The 23,890-nt window shown below is 59.9% G+C and overlaps 3 protein-coding genes across 4 annotated transcripts in view; 1 reads left to right on the top strand and 2 right to left on the bottom strand.

Annotated features, from left to right (window-relative positions):
* FANCA (FA complementation group A) overlaps window positions 1-1,661 on the bottom strand; it is a 54,164-nt gene extending 52,503 nt beyond the window's left edge. Inside the window, 1 exon segment of the mRNA XM_045533316.1 lies at window positions 1,583-1,661. Coding sequence (XP_045389272.1) covers window positions 1,583-1,661 — 79 coding nt within the window.
* On the top strand, window positions 1,660-5,804 carry LOC123625104. The gene is given in 7 exon segments (XM_045533317.1): window positions 1,660-1,756; window positions 2,044-2,224; window positions 2,634-2,906; window positions 3,348-3,482; window positions 4,856-4,961; window positions 4,963-4,992; window positions 5,544-5,804. Coding segments are annotated over 7 exon segments (912 nt in total). The 3' UTR covers window positions 5,634-5,804.
* GAS8 (growth arrest specific 8) lies at window positions 4,516-22,520 on the bottom strand. 2 transcript variants are annotated; one of them, XR_006730493.1, is made up of 12 exons: window positions 22,421-22,465; window positions 20,511-20,597; window positions 17,284-17,481; window positions 16,308-16,514; window positions 14,432-14,486; window positions 13,564-13,769; window positions 12,812-12,979; window positions 12,378-12,464; window positions 9,897-10,106; window positions 7,044-7,109; window positions 5,769-6,252; window positions 4,516-4,680 (listed from the first exon to the last, which is right to left on the bottom strand). XR_006730493.1 is itself a non-coding variant. In XM_045533882.1 (11 exons), exons 1-11 carry the CDS (start codon window positions 22,421-22,423, stop codon window positions 6,103-6,105), a joined length of 1,437 nt encoding a protein of 478 aa, XP_045389838.1. In that variant the 5' UTR covers window positions 22,424-22,520; the 3' UTR covers window positions 4,516-6,102. The 2 variants fall into 2 exon arrangements, 1 of the variants encoding a protein (XP_045389838.1); XM_045533882.1 differs by having other exon boundaries at window positions 4,516-6,252; window positions 22,421-22,520.
* Window positions 22,521-23,890: the final 1,370 nt, after the last annotated feature.

Genomic DNA, 23,890 nt, shown 5'->3' on the forward strand with positions numbered 1-23,890 from the left:
GATGAGAACTATCCCAGACAGAACACTTAGGAGGAAGGTAACATACGGCGTGGGATCCTGAGACAGAAAAAGGACATTATGGGGAAAACTAATGCGCTCTGAATCAAGTCTGCAGTTAATAGTACCGAAGCAGTGTTAATTTCTTGGGTCTGATTCTTGCTCACCACGGATTGTGTGGTTCTCCTGCTAAGTTAAATCTAACGCTACAGGACCAACATTTGGGGTCAAACTTAAACCTCCAGTTTGCAGAGCCCCTATCCTGATGTCCTAGTTTGCCTGGGTCAGCAGGGGAAGGTAGGGGGACACCCGGGTCAGGGGCACAGAGGGGGTGTGAGGGGAGGTAGGGGACGCGGTGGGGGCTCAGGGCCGCAGAAGGGGTCCCAGGGAAGGGAGAGGAGGGGGGGGTCAGGGGCGCGGAGTGGGCCCCGGGGGAGGGGGGGGGTCAGGGGCGCGGAGGGGGCCCCGGGGGAGGTAGGGGACGCGTGGTGGGGGGGCTCAGGGCCGCAGAAGGGGTCCCAGGGAAGGGAGAGGAGGGGGGGGTCAGGGGCGCGGAGGGGGCCCCGGGGGAGGGGGGGTCAGGGGCGCGGAGGGGGCCCCCGGGGGAGGGAGGGGACGCCCGGGGGTCAGGGGGCGCGGAGGGGGCCCCCGGGGGAGGGAGGGGACGCCCGGGGGTCAGGGGCGCGGAGGGGGCCCCGGGGGAGGGAGGGGACGCCTGGGGGTCAGGGGCGGCGAGGGGGCCCCCGGGGGAGGGAGGGGACGCCCGGGGGTCAGGGGCGCGGAGGGGGCCCCCGGGGGAGGGAGGGGGAGGCCCGGGGGTCAGGGGCGCGGAGGGGGCCCCGGGGGAGGGGAGGGGAGGCCCGGGGGTCAGGGGCGCGGAGGGGGCCCCGGGGGAGGGGGGGTCAGGGGCGCGGAGGGGGGCCCCGGGGGAGGGAGGGGAGGCCCGGGGGGCCCCCGGGGGAGGGAGGGGACGCCTGGGGGTCAGGGGCGCGGAGGGGGGCCCCGGGGGAGGGAGGGGACGCCCGGGGGTCAGGGGGCGCGGAGGGGGGCCCCCGGGGGAGGAGGGGAGGCCCGGGGGGTCAGGGGCGCGGAGGGGGCCCCGGGGGAGGGAGGGGGGGGTCAAGGGGCGCGGAGGGGGCCCCGGGGGAGGGAGGGGAGGCCCGGGGGGGGCCCCGGGGGAGGCCCGGGGGTCAGGGGCGCGGAGGGGGCCCCCGGGGGAGGGAGGGGGCCCCCGGGGGAGGGAGGGGACGCCTGGGGGTCAGGGGGCGCGAGGGGGCCCCCGGGGGAGGGAGGGGAGGCCCGGGGGTCAGGGGGCGCGGAGGGGGGCCCCCCGGGGGAGGGAGGGGACGCCTGGGGGTCAGGGGCGCGGAGGGGGCCCCCGGGGGAGGGAGGGGAGGCCCGGGGGTCAGGGGCGCGGAGGGGGCCCCGGGGGAACGAGGGGGCGCCCGCAGAGGGGGCCTCCGACAGAGGCCGCCGCGCCCGTGAGGCCCCAGCCTGGCGGCGGTCTCACCTGGCGGAGACTCGGGCGAGAAGGGGTGGCGGGGCCGCGCCGCCCACCCTCGCGGCCTCGGGGCGCCCCACCTACCCAGCAGCTCCGCCCAAGGCCTCCGGCAGAGCGCCGGCCCCGCGCCGCAGGCTGCCTCCGGCGTCCCCGAGCCCATCATGGTTACTGAGCGCAGCCCCGCCGCAGCTCGCGGTTCCCGAGCCCGCGCTGGCTTCCCATTGGCTACGGCCGGACGCGCTTACCCATTGGCTGGCGGTCGCCCGGCCACGCCCCGCGGCGTTAGCCTGCTTGGCAGCCATCTTGGCGGCGGGTCCTGACGGCCATCTTGGTGGTGGCAAAGCTGGAGCCCGCGGGGAGCGGGTGGGAGAGATGCGGGCGGGGATTTGGAGCTTGACGCCTGGCGCCAGCTAACGAGGGAACCGCGAAGGGACTGCGATGTCCTTGTGCATTGTTCTGTAGGGGGAGATAGCCTTGGCTCGATCTTTTCTGCCAGTGTCAGGAGTAACACACTTGTGCATACCTCACTGTGCCTGCCGGCCCAGCTCTAAGCGTTTGCTACACCGAGGGCCCCCGCGCCCTCCGCCGTCGTGTTCCCGGCGACAGCCCTCCGCGGCCAGCGGGAGCGGGGCTGTGCGCGAAGTCCCGCCGCCGGGCTGGGGCGCAGCCACAGGTCTGCGTCGGGGATAAGGGGACACACCCGCCGCAGAGCGCGCCGGCGCCCTTGTGACCAGAGGTGACGGTCCTTGCCGGCCCGGGCGACTTGCAGCGTCTGACCGGTCCCTTAACGGCACCTCGGGTCGTTTCTAACAGCTCCTGCCCGGAATGGGAGCTGGTCGCGAAGGGACAACCCGGCCAATCCAAGCAGAGGCTAAAAACCACTGGGCTGCGTTATTCGGAGCGGGCAGCGCCGTCCTGCCCCACCAGGCGTCCGCCCCGCCCCCCCGAGGCCTCCGCCCCGCCCCCCAGGCCTCCGCCCCGCCCCCCCCGAGGCCTCCGCCCCGCCCCCAGGCCTCCGCCCCGGCCCCCCGAGGCCTCCGCCCCGCCCCCAGGCGTCCGCCCCGCCCCCCGAGGCCTCCGCCCCGCCCCCCCCGAGGCCTCCGCCCCGCCCCCGAGGCCTCCGCCCCGCCCCCAGGCGTCCGCCCCGCCCCCGAGGCGTCGAGCGGCCCCGGCTGGGCGGGCACGAGCTCCCGGGGCGGCCCCCGCGGCTACTGACGCTCCAGCGACACCTGGCCCCCCCGAAGGCTGGAGGTTTGGGGACAGGCATAGGCCCGCAGGGTTCCTGTCCCCTGGCTGTCTGGGGGGCTGCGCTCCGAGGGCCCATGAACCAGGGTTGTGGAGGAGAGAGCCGGTTCCGCGAGAAAAGGGGACCCCTCTGGGCACCGCAGGCCCCCAGCACCAACCGGCTGTAACTCAGGGGGTGGGTGATGGGGAGAGTCGGTGTCCCCAGTGGGGAGGGGAGCGGGGCAGAAGGAGGGGACACGGGTCAGTTTTTAGGAACTTGTTGCCTCATCGTGCTGACTCAGCAATTCCAGCAGCAGTGGCCCAAGCCTGTCCCCGGGGCAATTTGGATGAGAGGACTCTGTCCTGTTTATGTCCCCGGGCAATTTGGATGAGAGGACTCTGTCCTGTTTATGTCCCCGGGCAGTTTGGATGAGAGGACTCTGTCCTGTTTATGTCCCCGGGCAGTTTGGATGAGAGGACTCTGTCCTGTTTATGTCCCCGGGCAGTTTGGATGAGAGGACTCCTGTCCTGTTTGTCCACATCGCAGCTGGTGTGGATGCAGGGCTGGGCTGGGTGGGCACAGCACCCGGGAGCTCACGCCTGCCCCCTGTGTGGCCCAGGGCAGTGGCATGGAGGCAGCTGGCAGCTTGCTGACCACACACGTCCTGGACACGGCCATGGGGCTCCCGGCCCAGGGCCTCTGCCTCCATCTGTACCGACAGGAGGACCATGGCCAGCAGTGGACCGAGCTCAGGACAAGGTAGGAGAGACGGCCTGGGGCAGGGTGGGGTCCCTGACCCTTCCAGAAGGATCCCACCCTGAGACTGATCCCAGACAGCCAAGGATTGGGGCAGCGAGGCCTGAAGGGCAGAGCTGACCGCTGCCCACTGTCCCCTCGGCCTCAGGGTTCACACCTGGCACCTGGCTTCTCTCTGAGCCTGTTTCCTCGTGATGAGGGCAGCTGTCCCATCTAGTGTGCGCAGTCCTGGGACAGCGTGAGCTGTCACTCGCTTCCTCCAGCTGCACACCCCCGGCCTGCTTGGGGTGGGAGCAGGTTTCTTTCTGCCCCTCCCTGACAGCCGTGCCCAGGGCTGGGGTGAGTTAAGGCCTGAGGTAGAATCCAGCTGACAGGTGACCTTGTGCCAGGCGCACGCTAAGCACTTTGCTCTTCCTGTCCTCCACACACCTGTGGTCCCTGTCACAGATGCCAAGACAGGCGGCAAGAGACAGGTCGAAGCTGGGACTCCCAGCCAGACCTGTCAAGCACTGTGGCTTGGTGGGGGCACTCGCGGGTGGCACAGGCTGTGCTGTGGGAAGGGTGTCGCCCAGGCCAGGGCACTGTGGCCCCTGGGTGGGCCCTGTAGGCGGGTTCCCGGACCCTCCAACCTGAAGGGGGCTGGCGCCCTCTGGCCGCCTCCTGCAGCCAGGGCGTGTGGCTGTGGCTGCCCAGCCCTTCACAAAGGCAGAGGTGCCAGGTGTGCGGTCCCCACCTGAGCAGCCAGGTGTGCTGTGTTGGGCAGGAACCCCGTGGAGGGTCACGTAGACCCAACCCTCAACCCCCAGCCCCCAGCCCCACACACTGTGCTCTTTCTCACTGCGGCAGACTTTGCAGAACAACGAACGGGAGGTTTTCCTGGGGGGTGCCTGTGAGCAAAGCCACGGCCTTCGGAGCCCCAACGAGGGGTCCCCTCTCTGTGCCCGTGGAGACAGACCACCCTGTGGGTGAGGGTTTGGAACAGTTTACTGAGCCAGAGAACCACACACAATACACTAAATGAAAAACACAAGTTATGGAACAGTATGAATAGCATAATCCATTTATGATTTTTTTAAAGTTTGTAAATAAATATGCATAGAAGAAAATCTAGAAAAATATATGCCAGATATAAAGTGGTTCCTGCTCATGGGGTAGACGATGGGAGATTTTCCTCCTTTTTGCTTCTCTGTGTTGTGATTTCCTGAAAAGACAGCACAGGGGGGCCCAAGGCTGCTCCAGAACCGCAGGCCTCGAACACAGTCCCACTGTGGCGTCTGTCTGCTCGCCAGTCTGAGTGGGGCTGTGGGAAGCGTCCGGGGGTGCTGGGGTGGGGGTGGCTCCTCACCCCCATCTCTGCAGCCCCAGCCTCTCCCCAGCTACACAGACCCCGACGGCCGCTGCCCCGGGCTCCTGACCCAGGCCCAGATGAAGGCCGGCACCTACAAGCTCTCCTTCGACACAGAGGCCTACTGGAGGAGGAGGGGGACAGGAGAGCTTCTACCCATATGTGGAGGTGAGGCACACGGGCAGGGCAGTGACACACGGTGACCCCCAGGCCAGGTCCTGCTAGCCAGGTCTCCCCCAGGGCGGGGGCAGGCAGGTGAGCTCCAGAAAGGTGTCCAGGCGTCGTCATGGTTTATGAGGACACACCAGTCCCTGACCTGCCCCTGGGTCAGGCTTTGTGGGGAGGCCAGGCCAGGCTGAGGGTGACTCATCCCCGCTTGGTAGACAGCGGCTGGCATCAGAGCCCAGACTCCAGCTCACGGGGCCTAACCTCTCCGCCTCCCCTTCACCTGGAGCTGCCACCAAAGCATCAGACCTACCTGGGTTGTGGGGAGCCTGGCAGCCAGGGGGCTCTGGCCTCCCAGGAGCTGTCCCTCCAGTGGGGAGGATTCACCCCTACTCTCAGCCCTCAGGAAGTTTCCAGTTCTCCCCTCTGGGGGAAATCTCTGCCCCTCCCTTGACTCCCACCCCACAGTCTGGGCTGCCGAATTTTCCCTGGGAGGGTTCAGGCCAGACAGCTCAGGCCCGTTATCCTCTCGGGCGCCTCTCTCTGTCCCTAAGGTTGTTTTCACCATCACAAACGAGACCCAGAAGTTCCATGTGCCTTTGCTGCTGAGCCCGTGGTCCTACACCACCTACCGAGGGAGCTAGAGCCAGGCCTGGCACAAGGGAGGCCGCCTGCTCCTTCCCTCCCTCCGGCTGAGCTGCCACTCGGTCCTCACCAGAGTGGGCTTCGGGCTCACTGTGGGGCAGCAGCGTCACCCGCTTCCTGGGGGGCAGCTGTACCTGGGTGTCAATAAAGTCCATGGCGGCACCTGCAAAGCTGTTGTGTTCGCGGGTCAAGAGGGACGCGCGGGTGGCAGAACGTGAGCACGGGGTCCTCAGAGAAGGTGCTGTTGGCTGGCGGGAGGCAGGACTCAGAGGGGGCAGCCGTGGCACGGACTGGGCGCCCTGCGTGGACCCATGGCCACCACAGACACAGCAGGAGGACAGCAAGGAAATGTGAAAAGCCTTCATTTGCTGACGATAAAATCTAAAAAACATAAACTTGCTGTCCTTGGTGTGTCATCTGGAGCGTGGTCCCAGGCTGGCTCTGCAGGCCTCAGCCCCTGGCGGGGGGCTACGTCGGGGTGCCCACGAGTCCTGCAGGGCCCTGGCCCAGTGTCTGCCCGATCACGGCTGTCTCCAAGGGCTTGAAGCCCACGTTGTCCAGGGGGACCCCGAAAGCCAGCAGCTTCGCCTCGTACGTGCGCAGCAGGTCGTTGTGGGCCTGTGGGGGAACAGGGTGGCGTCAGGGAGGAGGGTCCACCTGAGCCGGGGCCTGGGGGACACGTGCCGGTTCAGCCTCGCAGAAGGCCAGGCAGGATGGGGTCAGGGAGGGGCCTGGGGCCGGGGCGGGGTCAGGGAGGGGCAGGGCCGGACGGAGTGGGGAAGGGCCCGGGGGCGGGGTGTGGGGTCGGGCCGGGGGAGGGGCCCGGGTGGGGCGGGGTCGGGGAGGAGCCGGGCAGGCCGGGCGGGGTCGGGGTCGGGGTCGGGGTCGGGGAGCGGCCGGGCGGGAGGAACAACGCCAGCGTCCGTCCGCTGTCTGCGCAGACCCAGTGCCAAGCACCGTTACGCGCGCTGACTCAGGCAGGCCACCACGGGGACATGCGCTCACTCTTCCTCTTTCACAAGCGGGGAGACTGAGGCAGGGGAAGGGACTCGGAGCAAAACTGGGCTCTGGGTAGGCTCTGGCTCCCGGCCGGGCGTTTCTCCTTCGGGTCCACCACGGCCTCCCTGCCCTGGGGGGCACAGCACACGCCACCCACCCACCACTCTGCATCTTCACCCAGGGGTGGGAGCTGCCCAGGGAGGGGTCCAAGTCACCCCCCATCAGTCCCAGGAGAGTCGTGGCCTGGGCAGCAGCGAAGTGCCCCAGAGCACGTGACAAGCCCCGTGGGACAGTGACACCTGCCCTGTCAAGCGAGGTATAAGGTAGATGCAGGTGGGGTCCTCGAGGAGGCACCTGGGGGACGCTGGCGCAGGGACAGCCCTGAGGCGGGGCAGGGGGTGCGTCCGTACCTTGCAGACCCGGGCCAGCTCATACTGCAGGTCCTTGATGGTGCTGTTCTTGGATTCCAGAACGTCCTGAGGAGAGAGCGGACGGGTGGGTGCTGATCCGGGGGCTCTCGGGGTCCTCAGAAGTCCAGGGGATGGCAGCCCGCTGACCACGTGCACATCCACACGGGGTGTGTGGGCAGGAAAAGGTCTCCGAGGGCCCAGAGAAGACGGAAGGAGAAAGGGAGAAACGCAGGGTGCCCCGGCCGTGCCTGTGTCTCCATGAAGCCGCCGAGACCCGGGAGAAGTGAAGGTGGGCGGGGGCAGGCCAGGCGCTCACCACGCTGTGCAGACGCAGCTGCGCACACTCAGTTATTTAAATTTCTTGAACTAGGTGAGGGTATTATCCTTTTTTTTTTTTTTTTGAGACAGGGTCTCGCTCTGTGGCCCAGGCTGGAGGGCAGCAGCACCATCACGGCTCCTTGCAGCCTCCAACTCCTGGGCTCAAACGATCCTCCTGCCTCAGCCTCCCAAAGTGCTAGGACTGCAGACCACGGCACCCAGCCCCCTATTTTCTTTTAGCAGAAAACAATTCTGTGCCTTTTAAGATGTCAGCAGAGTCGGCCCCACCCAGATGCGGTCTGGCCACAGGGAGAGGCGTCCAAAGCTCCCGTCTGAGGGGCACTGCAGGGCCCAGCCTGGCACTAGAGCCATTGGCCGCCCCCTGGCACAGTGCAGAGGAGCCTCCCCAGCCCCACCCGCCCAGCCTGGGAACAGGCCCTGCAGAGGCCTCTGCCGCTTCCCCGTCCACAGCCAAGACCCACGCCGAGTGCCAATGGGACCCTGGCGGCTCGGCCCACGGCAGTGACCGTCATGGCCACCGTTGCTCTCACCCTCACGATGGTGGCTTGGCAGCACCGGGGCTGCTCTGCTCTGAGCCAGCCCGCCCTCTCCAGGAGACAGGAACGTCCCCCCCGGCTGCCTGTGCTCACGGGCACTGGCTCTGCCCTGGACAGGGCCCAGCGCTGGGCAGACGAGGATGAGCCTCCAGTCCCAGACGAGGCCCCCCCAGGTGGCTTCACTACTTCAGGCCCCCAGAGCCGGCCTATCCCGGGCAAGCCAGGGTCCCACGGGCATTGCTGCCCCCTGGGCCGGGCCCCGCTGCTCCCCCGTCAATGCCCCTGTGAGTGGACACCCAGTGCCCTGACCACAAGTGGGGACATGTCGTCATCTCGTCCCTGCCATCCCCTCAATCAGCGACAAATCCTGCTGACTCGGCCTCCTAAGGGCTCTTGAACGCTCTATTCTCTGCCACCCTGCACCCGCCCCCACCTGCCCTGCACCCCCAACTGTGGCAGAACGATCCGGCTCTCTCTGATCCAGTCCTCCCTGCCCAGAACCTTCCATGGTTCCCAGCTGGCCCTAAACTCAGGCACAGCTGACCGGCCTTTCAGAACAGCCCCCTCAGCTTCAGCCCTGCACCCCAACACCCGGGGAGCCACAGCTCCATGAGGGCTCCCTGCTCCGGTGTTGGGTGCAAGACAGGGGGACGTGCGGGCAGGTGGCTGGGCGGAGGAAAGAGCCCGGCGGGAGTGTTTGAGACATGAGGTGACTGATTGGACGGTAGTCGATCCGCCGCACCTGGAGTCGGTGGTGAGACGGCATTTACGTTCTGCTGAACTGTGAGCCGGCGAATCACCTTAGAAATGCTTCTTGACTTAGTTCTCAGGATAAAAAATAACTTCTACAGACGGTTGCAGAAGCCTCAAGCCTACAGCCCAGACGTCTGCTGCTCTGCGGGGTGAGTCCGGCACGAGCGGCAGAGGCAGGTGCCCGGCGGCCCTGGAAGGGTCCGTGTCTGGGACAAGCCGGCCTCGCTGCCCTGGGCCTGCTGGTGGAGGCTTCAGGACCAACTATCCCAACACAGCGGTGGCAGCTGGGCGCAGCCCGTGTGCCGTCCGCACCCAGGGCCCCGAGGGAGCCACAGGCCTGACAGCTCCCAGTCACCCCTGCTGGCTGGGATTCCAGTGTCAGCCAAAGACCCCCCAATCCTGCATCCTCCGTTCCTCTGACGCCCCCCAACCAGGCCCAGGGAGCAGAGGGACAGGGCCCAGCTCCAGAAGCTTGGCACACAGTAAGCGGCCACCTGCGAGCTGCTGTCAGGGGCTCCAGGGCCCTGACTCTCCGGCCGACCTTGGGAGCCGAGGCCTCCCCTGCTCTGTCTGCTGTTGTCCCCGATGCCAGGATGCCCCAACAGAGTACCAACATGAACAATGGTGGAAACAGAAGACGGAATGTTCTGGGCTCTCTCAGACCTCACGTCTCCTGGCACCCACAAACGCTGGGTCAGGGCCCTCAGGCTCGCCCGGCCCTACACTCTCCCTGTCATAACCGTCTGTCCTAAACCAGCGCACCTCGGGGGCTCCCAGTGCTGTCTCCGTCCCAGGACGGGGAAGCGCCCTAGGCTGAGCTCAGGAGACGCGGCCGTCCCCCAGGCCCACGTCTGGGCCGGTCGTCCAACCACCGAGCTCAGGCCCACAGAGGTTCCGGAAGCGGCTCTTCCACCCCCAAGGCCCCCGAGCTGTGCTTGGACGACTCGCGCCTGCCGTGCTCCGATGAGCCAGGTTGGGGAACCGGAGGGGCCACAAGTTTATGGAGGAGCCTGGGAAGACCCCAGAGAGATTCGAGCAAAACTGAAGAGAGGAAGCTGCGCATGCAGACGGCTGAGAGGCGCACGTGCCTGCGGCTCCCACTCTGCGCCCCCCGTGGCTGGCTGCCCAAGGGGTCTCGTGCCCGGCCAAGGAGAACCGTGCAGAACTGATGGGTCCGCCACAGGCTGGGGCCACCTCCTGGGGCGGGAGCCTGACCGGGCCCTACCTCGAGCTTGCGGGACACCAGTGTCAGTGCCGAGGGGTCCAGGTTGGAAGCCGCCAGCACCTCGTTGAACTGCACCTCCCTCTTCTCCACGGCGGCGTTCAGCGCCTGCAGCTTGCGCTCCAGCACCAGGTTCTTGAAGCCCGTCTTCTGCTGCACCTCCTGGATGGCCAAGGTGAACTTCTGGTAGAGCTCATCGCGTTCCTGCTGCACCTGCCGGGGGCGCTGGGTGGGTGGTGAGGCCCCTCACCTGGGGCCTCTCACTGGGCAGGAGCCACCTCCCAGCTCTGCCCTGCCTGGAACATGCTGCTTCCACGGAAAGGTCACCTGCCACCAGCCCGCACCGTCCCCTCTGTGCAAGTCTCCACACAGGGAGGGCAGGAGGAAACATTGGCGTGAGCCCTCCTCCCCGGAAGGCGCTTCAGGAAGCCACAGGGTGTCCCGGTAGGAGCTGGGGCAGCTCCCCTGACAGCTGCTGCACAGCTGGGTCGAGGCCGGCCTTGCCCCGAGTTAGGGCTGTGGACACCGCCTGTCCCTGGCTGCCCCCTCCAGCAGCGTCCGCAGGGTGGGGCCCTGGGAGGATCCACTCCCTCCGCCAGCCCCAGACCCCGGAGCCCCGCGTGCTGTCGGGGTCCCTGCCCCGCCGACACCAGGCCCAAGCACAGCGCTGGAGCCCGCTGCCCGCCAGCGAGTAAAACCTACTCTGTCATCTGACTCTTCCGCTATATTAACTTGCATTGCAAAAATCTAGACTTTGTTGAAGGGTAAAAAGTGACTCCCCTTAACCCTAATTCCTAGAAGCCACCATTGTGAACATTTGGTGTGACTCCTTCCAGAATGTTCTCTACACGTGTGAAAATATTTATTACCGTTTGGAAGAGAGTAAGATCACACTAAAACACTGCAGCTCTTTTCACAGCACACCCTGCGACACGGTGGATCCCGGAGCACCTTCCAAAGCATCCCACACACCTGTCCTTTCTACCTGTCGGGCAGAACTCCACTGATTTGCTTACATCCAACTCCCCGTTCACAGACATGTAGATTAAAACAGCCTTTGGTCTCTGTTTTGCTGACAAATTTGAGCTCTCAGTTCTCTAAGAACTGACACCGTATCAGGAACCACGTTCAAAGGGAGGAAAATGTGGCGAATGACACGGGCCCCAACCAGGCACATCTCTGCTCTCCCGTCCCACTAGTGCCCCTCAGAGCCAACAGGAGGGAGAAGAGGGTCGCCGCCTCACACCACGGGACCCAGGTCTCCCTGGCTCGGGCCGTCTGTGCAGGGCCACAGCTGACAGCTGGCAGAGCCCAGCACCCACGGCCTGCGGAGCTCTGTGTCTGACAGCCAAGTCTGGATCTGAGACGCCGAGGCGTGTTGCGAGGAGCCTGCCCTGGGGGAGACGCGGCCGGTCCCACCATTGTGGTCTGTGCCCATGAGTTTCACACAGCTACAGCTCACAGCTGAACGGCCGTGGCCACACGCAGCACAAAGCCCCGAGTGCCCCGTGTGCAGGCACCAGCCCTGGGCCACATCTTGGAATCTGCACAGAGGAGGGAGGGTGTCTTCGAGGACAGAGACAGGCCCAAGCACCTCCACCACTCACTGGGAGTCTCGGAAACACACCTTAAGTGAGATGTTTTCCGCCCAGTCACAGCAAAGGTTTAGAGCTGTCAGAGCCGCTGCAGACAGACTGGTCCTTCAGACACTGGCAGGAGCACAACTCCCAACACCCCTCGGGGCAGACTATCAGAATTCCGAGCACAGAACCCTGGGACCCACAATCCACTGCTTGGAACTGACTTTCCAAAAAAGAGATCTCACTCGGCTGCATGCACGAAGATGAATTTAAGAGGATAATTGAAGCAGCAAAACTCAGAACGGCAAAGAGCCGGAAACCAAGTATTCAGCAAGGAGAACCAGCTAAGCCAGGGACGGACCGTTCACGTGATGCAGTGACCATGGGCTGCTGAAAAGGGTGAGGCCACTTTCCACGTGCAGCCTGACACACTGAGATGGAAAAGCAAGTCGTGCTCGTGGCAGATCCCATTTCTGTAGAGCACAAAGCCACCCTGGAGCACGCGGGAAGAAACCTGGGGGCGGCTCACGAGACCGGCACCCTTGTGAGGACCAGCACTGGGCAGCAGGGAGCCGCTCCTTTCTACGATACTCACACACTGGAGGCTTCCGCGACTTTTCACCATGAGAGTGTAACACGTTGATGCTTAGAAACACACACATGAGTGAAAAGATAGTCGTGTTTTGAGAGGTGAGTTTCTGTGGGGACAGAGCATGTGACCCAGTGACCGCCAGCAAGCTCGCTAGGGAACGGGCCGCTGGGTTTCGCCTCACAGATGCGACGGGGCACAGCAGCTCCAGCTTCTCCGTCCAGAGCCTGGCCAGGATGCCCACACCTGCCAGGGCTGGGCACGGGCCCAGGCCGCAAGGAGAGCCCCCCCGGCGGCGGGCGTCCCCCGGCTCACCCTGAGGAACCGCTGCTCCAGCACCTCGTGCTCCCACTGCAGGTCTTTCAGCTCTTTCTCGGTCACTTTCAAACGTGCTTTTGTGCACTGCGGGGACGTGGGGAGAGAGAGCACTCAGGATTCACCACATCCAGGGAACACAGGCTCCCGGGGGACAGCAAGGCCAGAAATAATTGCCCAGAAGACTTGGCTCAAAGACACAGCTGAGCCCCAGCAAGGCAGGCCCAGGGGACACAGTGGAAGGTCAGGGCCTCGTCCCCGACACACCAACTCTACGTTCCCCAGGAGGACAACAGTCAAAGAAAGAGATTGCAGACTCTCCCTTCCTGCCTTGAGGGCTGAGCCCTGCAGGGGGCCTCAAGTGCCCCATGTCCCCTCTGTCCTGAGCCCAGCGAGCACATGGCAAGGAGGGAGGCGGCCCCCATGACACTCACGACCAGGATCTGCCTGTCTCTCTTGTAGTTGCCCAGCTGCTTCTGCATCTCGCTCATCTCGTCCCGAGCCTGCTGGAGAGGGTCTGCCAGGCGCTTGTTCTGCATGGACACCTCGGCCATCTCCCTCTCCAGGCGGTCCTCCTTCTTCCGCATGTCCTCCATCTGCTCCTGCGGGCACAGGGGGCGCTCGGTGGGCAGAGCCAAGGGGGCTGCGGCCTGCGAGGCCAGGGCTGGGCGCGCCCTGCCCACAGACGAGTCCTGCCGGCCGCACGCACACAGAGGACCCAGACCTGTTCCACGTACCACCAGGACATTTCTGCACTTTCAACTGATTCTGGACTTTCTGGGAATGCAGTTTCCGTGCACTGAGAAACGACACTTAGTTCAGGATTCCACCGAGGGCTGTCTCCACTGTGGGAAACCCCGTCACTGCGAGCATCTAACTGTGACACCGTCCAGTGCGGCTGTCCTGCGGCCACGTCGCGGCCCTTGCTGCAATTCTACCTGCACTTTACTGACAGGTCACAGCTCGCTTCACTGTTTCTCCCTCAGCACGACAGGGGGGGAAATGTCGGGATTGTTTTCAGTTACAGGAGCAGACTGGTCACATAATCTGCACATTCCAATGCAGGACAGTGGAGGGACACTGTCGGGGGGGGGGTGCTGGGTATGGCGGGGCTGAGAACTGGGGTCCAGACCCCACGTCGCAGGACAGGCAGCCTGTGTGTCCCCGGCCCCCCCACGTGCAGTACCTTGAGGGAGTTGATGAGGGCCAGGTTGTTGAGGGTGATGTCGTTGTAGTAGTTCTTGATGTCGGTGAAGGCCTCCTCGTGCCGCCGCATCAGCAAGTTGATCTGGCCGTTCTTCCGCTCCTCCACCTCGTGGATCTCGGTCTTCCTCTGCAGGTCGAGCTCGTCCCTGAGCATCTTCATCTTCTTGTCATACTTGGTCTCAATTTCTAAAAGGCAGCAGCAAACACAGCAGCTCAGCAGAGGAAGAACAGGTGGCCCTGTGGCCACCACAGACAGAACCTGTCAGCAGGACCCCAGAACACTCAGGTCAGAACCGAGGCTGTGCACACCAGCTCCACCAGGGAGCAGGACAGGTTTAGGGGGAGGTGCCTCTGCCCAGATGACACACTCAGCACACACAGCCTGCCCCTGCTAGGGACACGCACCGCTAACCAGTCCCTGCACTGGGGCTCCCAGCAGCTGGATGTCAGCACTGGCCCTGGGCCACCCAGCCACCGACTCCGGGGCCTTAGCAGCAAACCAGACCAACTTCGCAAGTGGAGCCTCCTCAGGCCAGGAGTCGTGGAGGAGACTATTCTAAGAATGCTGCCCCGAATAACTACCACCGGCTGTTCCCTACTGATTTTAGCCTGGAGTGGGAACGTGTGGCAATCAGAGCCTCCCAGACTCACATGGAAATAAGCCATTCTGGGATTCTGAGTGGGTCTGTCTGCCGGCACTGGGAACTCCCACATTCCTTCTCTTTGCATGCTTGGGCTGCTTTAGTCTAGTCTGTGTGCCCTGAATTGACAAGCTCTGCAGGTCAATTACTTTCTGACGGGAGGGGTCTCCAGCACCATCCTCCACGAAGTGCCTGTGGAAAACTGACCTCGCACTTGCCTCTCAAAGTCGTTCCGCATCCTGGTGATCTCCTCGGTGTGCTTCTGTGAAGGCCAAAGCAGACCGTTACTGGACAGCCAGGCACAGAGAGCCCGCTCCCCCGGGCTGACACCATTCCTCACTGCCATGAAAATCCAGCCCGATAAATCCTGGCTGCTGCTGCCAGTCGCTGGGTGCCCCTCACCTCCAAGTTTACAGAACGTGCTTAGAATAACACGGTTTTGGGAACCTCTACATCTCCTGACCCACTTCCCTCAGCAAAAGTCCCGTGTGAGCCTGAGAGAACTTGAGCTTGAGAGGTGTGAGCACTGAACATGGCCCAGCTGCCTGGCCAGCCCGCCCGCAGCTGGAGAGCCGCAGCCACACGTATGCAGAGCTGTGGGTCCCCAGGTGCCTTACGTAGCTCCTCACCCACGTCACTGTTGCTTACAATTACCCTAATAAACAATTATATGTTAAAATTTGAATAAAACTTTGAGATTATTGTGGAGCAGTACTTTTACCCAAAGGAGACCTCGGATCGTGTAACAATACCACGTCCAGGCCCAGGGAGGCAGACAGCCTCGTATCACTGAGTTCATCCGAAACCAGCCACTCAGTGCTTCTCCAGAAAGATCAGACAACTCTGGAGCCCAGGACTTCAGCCCCCTCGTGGTCTGCTACAGAGTCCACAATGTCACTGAGTTCTTTCCAGATTCAGTTGAGGCTGAGCTGCTTCCAGGCTGCTTCCGTCTGTTCAACCCAGCAGCCAGAAAGTACCTTTGAAAACTAAAGTCCGACACTTCCTTCCTCTGCACAAGGTCTCAGAGGGCACCTGGGCTCACCCGGGGTCAAAGCCCCAGTCCTGACCATGGCTTTCGAGGCCAAGCTCTGAATGTCTCCCCCAGCCTTCTCACTCCTTGCTCCTCTGGCCACTCGCCCATGCTGTCCCCTGGGCTGGTCTTCCCAGCCTGGTCACATACCTCCTTGTGACTTCTGCCCAAATGTTACCTTCTCACTGGGGCATTCCTAGAACCCTTGTAGAAAACTGCACCCTCAACCACTCCCAGCAGCCCAGCCTTCCCCACGTGGCTCTTCCTATGTCTCCCCCCCACCAGACATGCTGTGTATACCTGACACATTCATTTTGTCTTCTGCGTTACCTGTTGTCTCTTTCTAGACCATCAACCCTACTCCGGCAGGCACTGTGCCAGAGACCAGATCAGGGCCTGGCACCTAAGCACTCAGCAAGGGAATTTCAATCTCTACCTGGAAACCCCCAACCAGATACTCATGGGCCTGCCAGGGCTGCCACGATTGGTTTGTGTCCTTCTAAACGCATCTGACACTATTCCCTAGGAAAAGTATCTGGGTGTCAGGTGTCAACAGCACAGGAAGAAAGATCCTGAGATGGATTTTCCTTTGGGGAAATTAATTTGTTGCTCAGGTCAAGACAGAATTCCGCACTTGACCTCAAAATGGGGTTTGTTTGCATGCATTTTTTAAAATATTTTAACAAATTGCAAAATGCAGGAATTTTTACTGCAAAATATGAATTCCCAGTTGCTGTTGAACAATCAGAAGTTCAGGCAGTGAGCAAGAGCGAGACCCCCATCGCTACTAAAAATAGAAAAAATTAGCCAGAAGTGGTGGTTCACACCTGTGGTCCCAGCTACTCTGGAGGCTGAGACGAGAGGATCACTTGAGCCCAGGAGTTGGAGGCTGCAGTGAGCTACGATGACGTCACTGCGCTCCACCTGGGTGAGAGAGTGAGACTCTGTCTCAAAAAAAAAAAAAAACAAAAAGAAGTTGAGGCAGCACTAGGCTCTGAGCAACAGGCTGTCCTCAGCAGCCAGCCGACCCTGGGTGCCTGCCCTCATACCTACCAGCCGCAGGTTCTTCACCACCACCTCGCTGGCCAGCTCCTGCTCCTTCAGCTCCACCTTCAGCGCCCGCACGTCCTTGCGCAGCACGCCCTCCTGCGCCCGGTGCTCCTTCTGTGCCAGCTTCATGACCACGGTGCCCTCAGCCTTCATCTCCGTCAGGTTGTTCTGGTGCTCATACAGCAGGTGCTTCACCTTCTGCTTGTACACCTGCAGGGTAGGGGAAGCACCATCGGCTCAGCTGCACCGGCCTGCTCACACCTGCGCACCGCATATCTGCTCACCTGCACACACCTGTTCACACCTGCCCACCGCGAATCTGCTCACCTGCACCCACCTGTTCACACCTGCCCACCGCAAATCTGCTCACCTGCACCCACCTGCACATACCTGCCCACCGTGTATCTGCTCACCTGTACACACCTGTTCACACCTGCCCACCCCATATCTGCTCACCTGCTCACACCTGTTCACACCTGCCCACTGCATATCTGCTCACCTGCACACACCTGTTCACACCTGCCCACCATGTATCTGCTCACCTGCACACACCTGTTCACACCTGCTCACACCTGCCCACCACGCATCTGCCCACCTGCACACACCTGCTCACCCAAGGCACAGAGTCGGACACCAAGGCTGGGAGGTGAGGCACACCCCAGCTCACTGGGGATGTCAGGCGGCCGAGCTGGGTTGCAGACCGGCCAGCCTGCCCCCAGAGCCTGTGCGCCTTCCACAGCGGAGGCTGCATTTCAAACACTCGGGGCCTGCAGGGTCTCTCCTGCCACCGGAGGGGTGAAGTGTCTCTCCCTCGGCCTCTTTTATAGAAAACACCTTCAGGTTCCCAACGTAAAGGACATGAAGGGCTGTGACCCCCAAAGCAAGGAGCGAGCATGTCCTGTCCCCACACCACCACCTGGCCCAGCGCCTTCGCTGCTGCGAGCCACGCCAGTGGACACAGGCAGGCAGCCCCACTCACCTTGATCTCCACCTGGTGCCTCTCCTCAGCCTCCTCCATCTCCCGGTCTTTGTTCCGCAGCTCAGCCTTCTTCTCCTCCAGCTGCCTCCGAGTGATCTCCCAGAAGGTGTGAATCTTGTCCCGCTCCAGCTGGAAGTAGTTGCGCTCCTCCCGCTCGCGGTCCAGCTCCTCCCGGATGCGGCTGACATGTTCCTCCACCTGGCCGCGCGCAACATGTCAGGGGAGGCAGGGGCCCGTCCACAGCAAAGGCAAGAAAGAAAAAGATTATTACCAAGGATATACGCAGAAAAGAAAAAAAGAAAAAAGTAAAAAATAATGAAAGAAAAAAGAAAAAAAAAAAAGAAAGAAAAAGAGCTAAAAGTCAAAAGTTAGGAAGGCTCCAAGCATAGGGTATACCTGACAAACGGCACCATTCCCTTGAATTTGGCCAATAATCATGAAAGAATTATTATCCTTTCATCCATTCTTGGGAATTCATACTAAAGAAATTTCTCAAAAGAAACACAACAGGTTTTTGCTCAAATATTAGTCATACCATTATTACAACAGCAAAAAAAAAAAAAAATTTAGAGAAATGATCTAAGGCCAGGTGCGTAATCACACCTGTAATCCCAGCATTCTGGGAGGCTGAGGTGGGAGGATCACTTGAGATCGGGAGCTCAAAACCAGTCTGAGCAAGAGGGAGACCCCACCTCTACTAAAAGTAGGAAAAATTGGCCAGGCATGGAGGCACAAGCCTGTAGTCCCAGCTACTTGGGAGGCTGAGGCAGGAGGATTGAGCCCAAGAGTTCAAGGTTGCAGTGAGCTATGATCACGCCTCTGTACTGTAGCTGGAACAACAGAGCAAGATTCTGTCTCAAAAAAAAAAAAAAAAAGGAAATGACCTAATAGAGAAGTGGTTGAAAAATTAGAGTATATCAGTTAGAAGAAATATTATGCGGCCCAAAAAATAGATATGAAAATGATATAGCACTATGTAAACATGTTCACAAAATAACCTTAAATGAAAAAGTTCACCTTTACAGATATAATATTAAACAAAAAATACACAAAACCGGTAGATTCCTATCCCTGAAGAGGATTTGGTCCAGAGCCAACTGCAAATCTGCAAATAGGTTAAAAAGCGAAAAAAAGTAGGACAGGCTTCTACCTTTCTTGGGATCTCATTTCCCTTAAGAATCAGTTACAGCCCTGGGCCACTCACTGCAGTTTTTTCTCTCTCAAAACCACAATCTCCACGGGAAACCACATTTCTCACTTCGAGAGGGAGACAGACACCAGCCAACCAGAGAGGAGCAGGGGGGGCTCTGAGGTGAGGCTGCTGGGCGGGGGGTTTGGTCTCCATGAGGCCAGCACAGCATCCCAGAATTTGACTAGTGCCTCAGCAAAATGACAAATGCCTTCATGTCAAAGACCTTTAGTGTCACTCAAATAGTCTAAACCAGGCTCCTACCTGCTCTGTTTGCTCACATGGTGTTAGATTTTGCCATCACTCAATATTGAGGTTTCTTATAAATATCCAGATTTCTATCTTCTCTTGAAAAATCAGAAAACATCCAGGCCTGGGATACAATGCCCACAGGGCAAGCATCAGTGAAGTGACTCCAGCTGTCCTCTGCAGTGTGGCACAAGTCTCCAGGTTACCCATCCCGACTGTCCTGCCTGTACCCTGAAGGCTTCCGAGTCTGCCTCACATGTACCCAGTGCAGTGGCGAGGCCCTACGCTGTACGCTGTGCACGTATTATGACCACGGCAATGTCAAAGTTCTGTCTTCACAGGGGTGGGAACTAAACTGGGAGACAAGAAGTAGCTCAAAGGGCAGGGCAATGTGATGTTCAATCCATTCTCCACCCAGGAGCGCCAACGGTCTTTCCAAAACGGAAATCCAATCCCACCTCCCACCTGCTAAGCCATGGGTTGAACTGCCAGTGGTTTTCCTGCGTGTAAAATAAAGCCATTCTTTACCACTGTTCAAACGCCTGTGACCAGCTTCAACTTCAGCTCATGTGACTCTTTTAGTCTCCTTCATATCTATTTCTATCTTAAAACTATCAAAAGAAAGTAAGGTTTATTAACACTAACAAACAAGTTGACACTGAGCCCTCAGGTCCTGGGTCAGATGTCCAAGGCACAGCCATCTCTCAAGGTGGAGGCCAGAGGGTGCCCCATGCCCAGCACGTGCTGAGGTTTTTAGGAGTCTTTTAACATTGTAATTATCTAATTATGTTCTCTAGCCCTTAACTACATCAAAATGAACAAGGGACTGAAAATAATTCCTACAAAGAAACTATAAAGACATCACCCCTCCCCCAAATAAGCACAGGCAACAAGAAAAAGGCAGCCCAGATACTGTTACTCCTTGTCAGAAGTTGTGTCAAAAACAGTGAGTGATTAATCAGATTGAGATATTTTAGATAAATCATGTTCCTTTTAAAAACTTCTCCTTCTGCCTTCTTCTCTGTGACTACAAAAAAACAAAAAAACCCTTTTCTTTTGCTATGTTTAATAGTAAATGAAATAAAGGAGAAATGCTACATAGGTATGTACTATGATAAGAGCTCTATAAATCACACCTGTAATCCCAGCACTCTGGGAGGCTGAGGCAGGTGGATCGTTTGAGCTCAGGAGTTCGAGACCAGCCTGAGCAATAGCAATACCCCGTCTCTACTAAAAATAGAAAGAAATTATATGGACAACTAAAAATATATATGTATAAAAAATTAGCTGGGTGTGGTGGCGCATGCCTGTAGTCCCAGCTACTCGGGAGGCTGAGGCAGGAGGATCGCTTGAGCCCAGGAGTTTGAGGTTGCTGTGAGCTAGGCTGACGTCGCAGCTCTCTAGCCCGGGTAACAGAGTGAGACTCTGTCTCAAAACAAAAAAAAAAAAACAAAGAGCTCTATAAACATCAGGTACATAAAAGGATAAGATCAAAAGGGAATATAGAAAATCAAAAATAGTTTTTATGTCAGAAAAGCATTTCCTTCCTAATTCCTGCCACCCTATTAAACAGCTCTTTACTGTGGCTGTACCACCTTTTCGCATCTGGAGCTGATGGGGACTGTGGAGCAGGAAGTGGGGCGTGCTCTGGTTTGGACGGAGCTGGTGGACCCACGCTGAGTGGAGACGGGACAGCCGGAGCAGGCGAGAGAGGTTCATGAAGACACCTTGGAACAGTACCACCCCCCCACCCCACCCCCGGGACTGGGCACCAGCCGGCCCTGCTTACCTGCTCCTTGTTCATGTCCTCTGGAGCCAGCCCATCAACAATGGAGGTGTCTTTGGCTTTGCCTTTCTTCCCTTTCTTTTTGGGTGCCTTTGGTTAAAGAGATGATTGGGTAAGAGAAACACTCATGGCTTCTACTTCCTGGCTAGCTCTGATTTGCCCCTGGGGGCATTTGGCAAAGGAGTGTTTGTTCTAGAACCTCTCTCCCTACTGCTGTCTCAGGCCCCCAACGGGAGCACTCACCTGCCTTCAGTGTTCCCACCCGGCACCACACAAACCCACCATGTTAAGACATTTGGAGAGGCACGAATGAGAAATCTTCCTTTTCAAAAGAGAACATTTTGTATCAATAGATCAAAGGGAGAAAGGAAAAAATTTTTTAATTTAAAAAAATCAAAAGAGAACATTTTCTCCTAAAAATAAGAGAGGGGGAACCCATTCTAAACGCACTCACTCCTTGGTATATGGCAGACTCTCTGGTGGGGATACAAAATTCAGTAGGGCTCCAAAGCAAAAGGAACCCCAACACCACACTGCCAAGGTTACCATGGTGGCTACATGCTTGGTAACTGCCACAGGAAGACCTCCAAGAAACCATTCAATAACTGTAGGGAGAAATGTCTCCATAGCAACGATCACTTGTGATAATTTGAGGCTTCCTTTCTTCCAGATGGAAGCCCCCTCAGAGGAGCCTGGTCCAGACGGCAGCCACCGTCAGTTCTCTGTAAATGGGTTACGGGACAGAACTGCCACGATGTCATGCCTGGTTTTAGCAACTTCGACAAGGTGCAGAGAGAGAACCTTCTACCCCACTCCCTTCCCACAGGCCACTGAAGTAGATAGTGAATTTCCAAATCCCGTCTGTCCTTCTGATTTCGCCACGTCCAACTCTCCAGCCCATGCTTTTACGTATCTACATGTCTCTGAAATACTTTTATGATTACGTATGTTACGTGGAAATTTTATCAAACATTGAGAAGAGAAAAGAAAAATCATCCATATTCCCACAAGCTAGTGATACGTAGAAGTATTTTGGTGTTTTTTTTTTCCCAGTGGGTTTTCAAAAGACCCATCCACTTAAATCTTCACTGCTAACGTACTGCTCTTTCTAATCCCTCTGCTCCAAGAGGCCACCTCACTGGGGGACCCTAAAGGCCGCGGAGGAAGACTCAGCAGTTGGGAGGATCCCAGCCAGCTGCAGGGTCTTGGTGGGGCTCTCCCACCGGGAAGCATCCTCCCTACCAGCTGACACCTGCCTAGACACTGAGTTACCGACACTTGTGACATCGAGGGGAGGCCCCACGACACCAGACGGGCCGGAGCACTGGCGAGGCAGCAAGTGCCACCCGCCTCCTCTCGGCACGGGCCTAGCTCCCTCCAGGCGCTGCAAGGCAGCCGTGCTTCCCGCCCCGCGAGGACGTGCTCGGTGCAGAGGGAGCCCCCGCCGCCCGGGCGTAACCCCCGGCTCTCCCTGCCTCCCGGGGACCGCAGGGTAACCCCAACCCGCACCTCTCCGCGGAGACCCTTGTGGACCCCAGAGCCCCGGTCCCGAGGATCCGACAGGCCGAGCCTTCCATTCCAGGATGGAAACCCCTTAGGCCCGGTTCCCTTTTCTGCAGCCCGCGCACGCTGGGCCCCGTGTCCTGGGGCTCCTGTGACCGCGCCGTGAGCGCAGGATTCTGGAGAGCCCGGGTCTCGGCCCCGAGTGCCCGATTCCAGGACCCCCGAGCTCCGGGCCTCCCCCCCGCGGCCTCAGCGTGCCCGGGCCGCCCCGCCCAGGGGTCTCTCGGCGCAGGACGTCCTGGAGCGCGGGCCCCGCCGCCTCGGGGTCGCCGTGCGCGCAGGGGTGGCGGCCCCGGGAGCCCCGGGACCCCGGCGCGGACCCCAGGCGGCGCGGACCCCAGGCTCCTCACCATGGCGCCCGCGGACCCGGCCCGGCCGCGACCCGCCGACCGACGCGCCCGCCCGGCGGAGACGGCGCCGTCTCCCGGCAACCGCTGGGCGGTCCCGCGCGAAGTCTCGGGGGTCCTCGCGATACTCCGCCCTTCGCCACAGGCCTTGGAAACCGCGGGCGTGCGTCCCTAGCAACGCACGTCGGGAAGGAGCCCTGGGTTGCGGCAGTCGGGACGATCTCGCCGGCAGCCCGGACTCAGTGAGACGCCTGATGTCCCCGACGTCCCTTAGGAACTTCGTGGCGGGGTGTGTCTCCTTTATTGCCGGTGTCCCCGACTGGCACCCAAGCGCCACCGAAGGGGCGAGGACGGTTTCGTTCACTTCCGCCCTGCGGCGCCTAGAACAACACACGCGTGCTCAGTGAAGTGGCGAATGGTCGAGTGAGTGAGAGAACGAACGAGTGAGACACCGAACGAGTGATCAGTCCGCCGCCCAAGGCTTTATCCGACTTAGACTCAAATCGGGGCTGAGCCTCAGCCCCGCGGGACCCCCCACCCGGCCCACCTTTGCGATCCCGCCCCCCTGCTGCCCCGGTGAGGACCGAATATAACTGGGTTTACACAAACCCGCAGGAAAAAAACAAAACTAGGAAAGAAAAATATGTTCCAGATTAGCTGCAGAATTTTGAAATCAGCAGTGTCCGCTTCACAAACAATAAACTGCTCTACCTGAAGGGGCTCCTCTGTGCCCAACCCACCCTCCCACCCACGGATGAGGAAAAACCGGAAACCTCTGCCAGAGGCACTGCAGGAAAAAGTTATTTTCCTTTTATAACCTCTTACTCTGAAAACTGCTAACCATGCTGCCATTTCCAAAGCAAATTTCCCGACCACCACTGTATTACCTGCACCCAGTGCTCTGTATCACCCAGAAGGCTGGGAGTTTGTCACAGGCGGGTTGTCTTTTTTTCCGAGTTCTCAACTTTAGCATCTTCTTAAAAAGTGGTCCTGCAGCAGGTCTACTTTTCCCATATGTTTGGGGAGGAAGATTCCATAATCTATTCCCCCTAGAGGGTTGTGAAGGAAGACTCGGGTGGGCTCAGGTTTTCCTGCCCAGTTCAGGGAGGAAGATGCCCCAGGAGCTGGGCTTGCTCAGGCCTCAGGCACCCAGATAGTGGTGGAATATGAGAGCCACAGTGATGAGCCCTCGAGGGGCTTCCCGTTTGCCCACCCAAGCCCTGATTGTTCTTGGAGAGGAGCAGCCAGTCGGGCCAGTTGGAAGGACCTCCCTGACTCAGTGTGCACGGTTTATTTATGGTTTATTTATAGCAAGCCCCGAGGCCTTTGTGAGGTCTGGCCTCCTCACTGTGCCAGACTCCACAGGCCTGGCTGGGGCTTCTCCTCCAAGGCTGGGTGGACCGGGTCTCCCAGAGGAGGTCTGGCAGCCAACAGTGCAGCTGGATAGCACAGCAGGGTAATTTTTATTATTTA

This window comes from Lemur catta, chromosome 20, assembly GCF_020740605.2.
Source record: "Lemur catta isolate mLemCat1 chromosome 20, mLemCat1.pri, whole genome shotgun sequence".
NCBI lineage: Eukaryota > Metazoa > Chordata > Mammalia > Primates > Lemuridae > Lemur > Lemur catta.

Excerpts from the sequence above, each read along its gene's own strand:
- GAS8 (XM_045533882.1), bottom strand. Across the intron at positions 14,487-16,307 it reads TGGTGAAGAACCTGCGGCTG|AAGCACACCGAGGAGATCAC; the intron begins GTAGGTATGAGG and ends TGGCCTTCACAG. Across the intron at positions 7,110-9,896 it reads TGGTGTCCCGCAAGCTCGAG|GACGTTCTGGAATCCAAGAA; the intron begins GTAGGGCCCGGT and ends CTCTCTCCTCAG.